This window comes from Triticum urartu, chromosome 4, assembly GCF_003073215.2.
Source record: "Triticum urartu cultivar G1812 chromosome 4, Tu2.1, whole genome shotgun sequence".
Taxonomy (NCBI): Eukaryota; Viridiplantae; Streptophyta; class Magnoliopsida; order Poales; family Poaceae; genus Triticum; species Triticum urartu.
The window spans coordinates 602,280,112-602,287,232 of record NC_053025.1 but is presented as its reverse complement, the minus strand read 5'-3'; the positions used below and the strand labels follow the sequence as shown (position 1 = coordinate 602,287,232).

Here is a 7,121-nt window from a genome sequence, read left to right as displayed (position 1 = left end):
AGGGGAAGAAGGGCCGGAAGGGAGTCCGACGGGAGAGGACCGGCGCGAGCTCGGGCAGGATCGCCGGAGTCGGACCGGCCGAAGCAGAGGAGGGCGGAGGAGAGGAGGGCACGGCCGGGGTCGCGGGTTTCCAGGAGGCGAGAGCCGGGCCCCGGTCAGCGCGGCCGGCAACACCCCAGCTGCCAGCGCGACGCCGCCGGGAGGGCAACCCCGACCCAAAGGCCGCACCTTGCATCCCCCGTGCCGGGGAGGCGGCAGGAGGGAGACGCCGGCGCCGTCCCGACCCACGGGCGGTCGAACTCCCACCCCTGGAAGTAGGGCCACCGGCGAGGTCGGGTGGCAGCTGCGGCGGGGCCTTGGGGGGAACCCGATCCCGACATACGACGGGGCGGCCAGCGGCGACGTCGTCGGCCTCGGCGATGTCGGCCCACACCAGCCGCGGAGAACCAGAGGGAGGGGTCGGCGGAGGGGCGGGGGCGGCGGACGCCGGCGGGGGGCGGGGCTCGAGGGCGGGGACAGGGGGAGGGCGGCGGCAGGGCAGCCGCAGCGCCCGCGTCGCCAGGGGCGTCGCCAGTCGCCAGAGCCATCTCCCCCGCCCCTATAGAGAATCCCGCTTTCCCATCCGAATCTATTTTTTCTGACATCCGATCCTACATGATACACGAGGCATCATCCTAGGGCTATACATTGGCCATGCCAATGTTCGAGTAATGTGACGTTAGCTCGCAAACATGTCAAATTAATCACGGGATGTTACCCATAGTGATATTTTTGGCGTTAACCAACTGCACCGGTGGTCGCAAAAATAAACGTCATACTTCGTTAGAAAATCTGTAGAAGATGACATTTGTTTGGCCTTTGGTGTCTCCATTGCTGCTGATCGTAGTGTGGTGCCTGGCCTGTGTCCTTGCTTTCTTGAGGGCATGTCGGTTACGCTAAGTTCTGTAATGCGTTAATGTGATGCTCTGGCTGATATTCTATCTGCAGAAAGCCAACTCTCCAGATATTTTTCAGGGTTCAGACTTGTAAACCACTTGATGTTTTTTTGAGAGAGATAACAATAAGTTTCAGTTGGATTTAGAGTTTGCGTTCATCTTCAAGGTACTGGCAGCATTGTTGGAGTAGACAGAACATAATACACACTGCTGCTTCTTCCATTACTGATTCTGCATAGATGGAACTAAATGTTCAGCTGCCACATTACTTACAAATACTTGAGAGCTAAATGAGTATATATGATTCATGTGCATAGTGAGAGGCGGCACCTTCGGCCCATCTCTGCATGGTTTGTGGCATTGCTGAAGCTGCTGTTCACGCAGGCATGTATGGCGGCGGGGCTGGTCCAGGGAGGACGACGATCGTAAGGTTCGACTCTGGAATTCCTAATGCGTTGATGTGATGCCATGACAGTATGACACTTGCTATATCTTCCATTCCAGGCTAAATGGTGACGCAACTTTTCCAGCAAAATAGAATCCTTTGATTGCCTTTTATACGTTTCAGTCGGATTTAGAGTATGGGTCATCTTCAAGGTGCTGGCTGGCATTGTTACAGTAGTTCAGTGGCTGAACTGGACCTACCACTGACTGGCAATTTCGTTTTGGAAAAGCATTTCCATCTACTATTGGATAGCTATGTCAGTAGAGAAACATCAATGGGTTAAGTGAGGATATCTTTCCCGCCAATCCTGTGCGCCAACCCGCATACATCGCAAATGAGCTTGAGCAGCGAAAAAGAAGTTTCCTAAATGTGAAAAATAATCAGGAAAAAATAGACATGTAAAATGTTTAGGTAGCATGCATGGGCTTGCATTTTTTTCATACAAAAAAAAAGATCATTGTTGCGACCCGTGTATCTAAAGTTTTAATGTTTGAAAATTGAGGGAAGTATTGAGTTTTTTTATCGATGGAGAAAATCTATGAATACCCATATAAATGATTCAAGAAAATACATGTGTAATTTTTACATTTTTGGAAGTTTTTAAATTTTATTTATAGTTTAAATTTGTCCCGGGAACCAATCCACTCTGCTATCTCTAGTGACATGGTAATTCTTGCATTTTTTTATTAAGAAGAGCACCATCACAACCTATGTAGAAGTCAAGTTTTAATGTTTGAAAATTTAGGGAAGTATTTAGTTTTTTTTGGAGAAACAAATCTATGAATACCCATATAAATGATTCAACAAAATACATTTGTAATTTTTTATGAAGTTTTTAATATTTATTTCAAAGTTAAAGTTTTTCCCAAGAACCTTTCCTCTTTGCTTGGTCTAGTCACATGTTAATTCTTCCATTTTGTTTTCATTACAAAAAGCACCATTTCAACCTATATATATAGAACTCAAGTTTTAATGGCTAAGATTTTAGAAAGTATTCTGTTTGCTTTTTAGGGAGATTTTTATATGAATATGTAGTGTCCATAAATGATTGAAACGATTACATCTGTAAACTTTTACATTTAGTATTTATAAGTTATTGTAGTATTTACTTGAAGTTACTATTTTCCCTGAGAACCTTTCCTCCACTCTGGTGACATGGTAGTTTCTTAATGCCTTTCAGTTACAGTAAGAATGTGCACTAGCGTTGGAGTGAAAATGCAAGCGGTGAGGCCATTTCTGTGAAGTGGAAGATCAAAACATTCTCTCCAACAATCGCAAGGTTAAAGAGGAGCCTGAAATATCAGACGGTCCACATTGAATGTTGTATATGTAATTGGCTTTTTCTTATGCTGACCTCAATTATGATATATGAGTTGAGTTTTCTTGCACTTAGCCATGAGTGTCTCGAAGGTATATGGGTTTGTATAGTGTGTAGTATTTATGCAATGTGATTGAGCCTGATGTCCTAGGACATTATGATTAACCGGTTGTTTGCCTCAAGGTTTTTGACATTTTGCAAGCTATATGTCATATTAGTAAATTTATATTTAAAAATAGTTTTTTATTATACATATTATGTTATATAATTCATATTTTGTTTATCTACCTACCAATGTTGAGAGAAGATTAACGAAGGTTGCTGAGGAAAGGATGACACCACTCACATCTGCCACCAACTTTAGAGTCGATTTCATATTAAATCGATGACCAATGGGAGGATGCTTTGAGATTGGTCAATGTGTTCTCAATGTGATGATGCTTTGGAAGTGTTTTTCGGTTTTCTTTTTGACGAAGGGTGGAAGGGGGCCTAACTTAAGGGAAACGCTTGTGCCTGGCCGACCGGCTGATCTTCACCCGGTCACGCGCGAGCCACGTGACCGAGGCGTATCATACATCTCGCGCACCTCCCTGCCCGACCTTATCTTGTTTCTTCCTCTACCTTCTTCCTCTACCTTCTTCCTCCAGATCCCCTTCTCTCTTTCTCTCTCAACCGCATCCACGCACGGTGGTGGCCACGCTCCTCACCTTCCTCCTCCAGATCCCGCTGCCGGCTAGCTCCTATCCCGCGTAGGTCCCTACCTCCAACCTCAGCGCCCACGCACACTTCTTCCGCTGCCCCTGGCCGCAGATTCCTTCTGCCCCGGCGAGCCGGAGTTGGAAGTCACCTAGTACTCGCCCTAACTTAAAGCAGAGCCCAGTTATTTTGTTCGTTCTCTCAAAGCCCAAAGCCTACACACACCCACTTTCCCCCGAACCCCATGGAGGCACAGACAAGCTCGCCAGCGGCCGCCGCCGCGCCGCTTCCCCCGGACGATCTCCTTCGGGAGATATTCCTGCGCCTCCCGCCGGAGCCGATCCACCTCTTCCGCGCCTCCTTCGTCTGCAAGCACTGGCGCGGCCTCGTCCATGACGCCCGCTTCCTCCGCCGCTTCCATGATTTCCACGGCGGCACGCCTCCCGTGCTCGGCTTCTTCAACCAGAAAGGGCCTCCCTTCTTCGTCCCCACCTCTGGCAGCTTCGCGCTCTCCACCGCCACGATGTCCCCAGATGACTGGTGGGCCCTCGACTGCCGCCACGGCCGCGCCCTCATTGAGAGCTGCCGCACTGGGATGTTGCTTGTCTGGGACCTCGTGACCGGCGACAAGAAGTACCTACCGCTCCCCGCGCAGGACTATGCTCAGTACAATGGCGTGGTTCTGTGCGCGGCCGGCCACGCCGACCACCGCGACTGCCATTTGTGCCCGTTTCTCGTGGTGTTCGTGTTCAGTGACGACAGGGATTTCATCACCTCCGCATGCGTCTTCTCGTCCGTGATCGGTGCCTGGGGTGAGATCACTTCGATTGTTATACCAGATGCATTAGTTCTGCCAAAGCCGACGGCTCTGGTTGGAAACACGATCTACTTCCTGTTGGATAACAATAACATCATGGAGTTCCTTTTGGATAAGCATAGCTTGGATTTAGTTGAGGAGGTGCCATATACCTACGATCAGACTATCATCATGTCGACAAAGGATGGATGCCTCGGTTTAGCTGGAGTGGAACGATTCAATTTCAATCTTAATCTGTGGTCAAAGGTGGCGAGCATTGACGGGGTGGTGACATGGACACATCTAAGGGTCATTGAACTCGAAAAAATTCTTGCGCCTGAAGCAGTGTCAGCGTGTATGGTTGGAGGTATTGGAGCCCATGCAGTTGGTTGTGCGGTAGATGCGGATGTGATCTTCATCGATGTGTATCCTAGCATCTATATGATCCATCTCAAGTCCATGAAGATCGAGGAGGTGTCGAAGAAACGAATCGGCAGACAATATGTTTTTCCTTACACAAGTTTCTACACTCCAGGTACCGCCAATATTTACATTGTTGCAGAGTTCACTTTAATCTTTCAACTATATCCACCTTCAAGATGCTTTACAATATATGAGTCAGCCGTAGTTCATTTACAAATGATAAGTTTTCATGGAGCTTCTTTTGAAAGAACTGCTAACTAAATGATGAGCAATTAATACTCTGGATCCTCCTGCTGCTGCTCGTTCTAGTAGGATTTGCACCAAGTTACTAACAAGTCATTCACGCAACTACGCGAGAGCGAAAAATAACCCTTTCACAACTAGAAGATGTATAGGAGGAAGTCCTGGCATTGTTACTTGCATGTGTTTCATATATTTGCTCTTCATCGAGAGTTCCAGAGTCACATCCCGCAATTTGCTTATAGCATAATTCATAATCAATTATTTGATGTTCAGTTGGGCTACACATCTAAATCTAAACAGTGATCATTGTGTTTACTGCTAGAGTTTGGGCTTGTACATTTAGTCAAGTGGCACCATTAAAAAGTAATTTGCTTACCAGCAAGCATATACTTGAGGAACAATATAGTTGTATCCTGGCACCGGTTTATAATTGTTCTTCCATCTTGTTCTGTTGTGGTATATTGGATAATATAATCTCACTGAATCACGAGAGTTGATAAATTAAGGAACCAAAGTGACCAATAGTCAGCATTTTGTTTGTGTTTCATAATAGAACAATAACCAATTGGCGAGTCAATGCTGAACTCTTTTCTCTTTCAGTTTAAGCAACTGGACTCTAATGTCTGGATTCTGGATATTGCCTTGTCAATTGCTCGAGCTTCAAGCTATGTTGGAATTTAGGGTGGTTACTTAGTTTCTTATTTCTCTGGTCTGCATTCTTTGTTCTGAACTGCAGAAAATATGTGTTCATTCTGGTATTCTTTCGCTTTCATGTGCATACAAAACATAGATATAAATTACAAATGGGCCCACACCAAAACAAATTCTAAAATGCTTCTTGGTTAAGTAAATCACTGAATACCGTTATCCTTTGTTTAATTTGAGGTAGATTAGATGTCTTGATGAATATTTAATTCTTGATTTCTTGCAATACATGTCATTTCTTAATTGTTCTTTGACTACTTGTAGCAAAAGCTAGTATTTTCTGCAAGGTGAGATATATAATAAGTGTTTCATTTATGTTTCACCACCTCTTATCAGTTATTTTCTTGTCCATGTTTTTCAATAGTTATTGACTTATATTCTTCTCGTAGTAATTACCATTGGTGGTGCAAATGATCAAGTTGAACTGCTGAACAACAGTTGAGATGATTGTGCTGTTACATCTGCTGATACGCTTTGTTGGTTCAAGAGGTGATATGACATCCTCTGTTACTCTATTGTTTTGTTTGCAAGCACTGGATCAATATTCTCTGCAGTGGTGAAAAAAAATCTAGTGGTATGCACAGTACAGCTGGAACCTTGAATAATGTGACTATATCGCCTACTTTGACCTTATTCGCTTTTTCTCTTGGAGCTGGGAAACACTCCTCGATCTGCACAGTTCGTAGTTCATTATGCTGATGTCCTACCACAAGGCAGTTTATCATATGAGACAATTTTATATCATTTCTTTGATATCCTTTTGTTGTATAGTCGCATCAGTCACGAGCTAGAGTCTTTGCATTTTATAGAGAACACAATGGCAGGAAGGTTTCAGCTCAATCTTCAGATATGAACTCATGCTCTCATTGTCACTAATCATCACCTTGAGCCAAAAGTATTTCAGTATTACTAGAAATCAAATGTTGCCCATGACTGGTAATCTTGCTAGTACAGTGTACTACTTGTTCTCTCTCTGCTGAGATGTGCAAAGAGACGAGAGAACAAGTTTAACGGTTAGAAACTGTTTTGCTAGTGCAGTTTGAACAGATATCGTTTTCTCTGTATTTTTGCCCCTCGTGATTCTGAGTAGCCAAAATCGGCTCCGCTGATGAGATTGCTGCTGTGCAGGTTTCCGTCGAGCGGTGAATGTGGCTGTAAACGAACTGCTACTCCTTGAGAAGTGTGTCGCTCACTTGCAAAACATGAGGAATTATTAGCATGATATTGACCAACTGCAACGGTGGTTGGTAAAACATAGATCATCCTATGAAATATTGCTGATGACAAGAGCCTGTTCGAGTTTGATTGGCCTCTGGTTGTCCATTTGTGGCTTTAATAATGCTCTGTAGCACATTCGTGCTGAACCAATATTTTATGTTTTTCTTCAGAGATTCCTATGGCTTTGTGATCTCTATGATCGCCCGCTAAAAATTGTCACAGTTTGTTCTTTTCTTTTTTGGTGTACTGTCGCAATGCTGTGTAATGCACAAAATTGAACTCTGCTAGTGTGATGGCATGGCAATATGGCAGGTGCTATACGCCTATACCTGGGAAGTATAT

The 7,121-nt window shown here is 44.9% G+C and overlaps 1 protein-coding gene across 1 annotated transcript; it reads left to right on the top strand.

Moving 5' to 3' along the window:
- Positions 1–3,324: 3,324 nt before the first annotated feature.
- On the top strand, positions 3,325–7,121 carry LOC125554358. Its single transcript, XM_048717931.1, has 3 exons — positions 3,325–4,725; positions 5,951–6,050; positions 6,690–7,121. The coding sequence occupies exons 1-2, from the start codon at positions 3,639–3,641 to the stop codon at positions 6,001–6,003; spliced, it is 1,140 nt and encodes a 379-aa protein (XP_048573888.1). The 5' UTR covers positions 3,325–3,638; the 3' UTR covers positions 6,004–6,050; positions 6,690–7,121.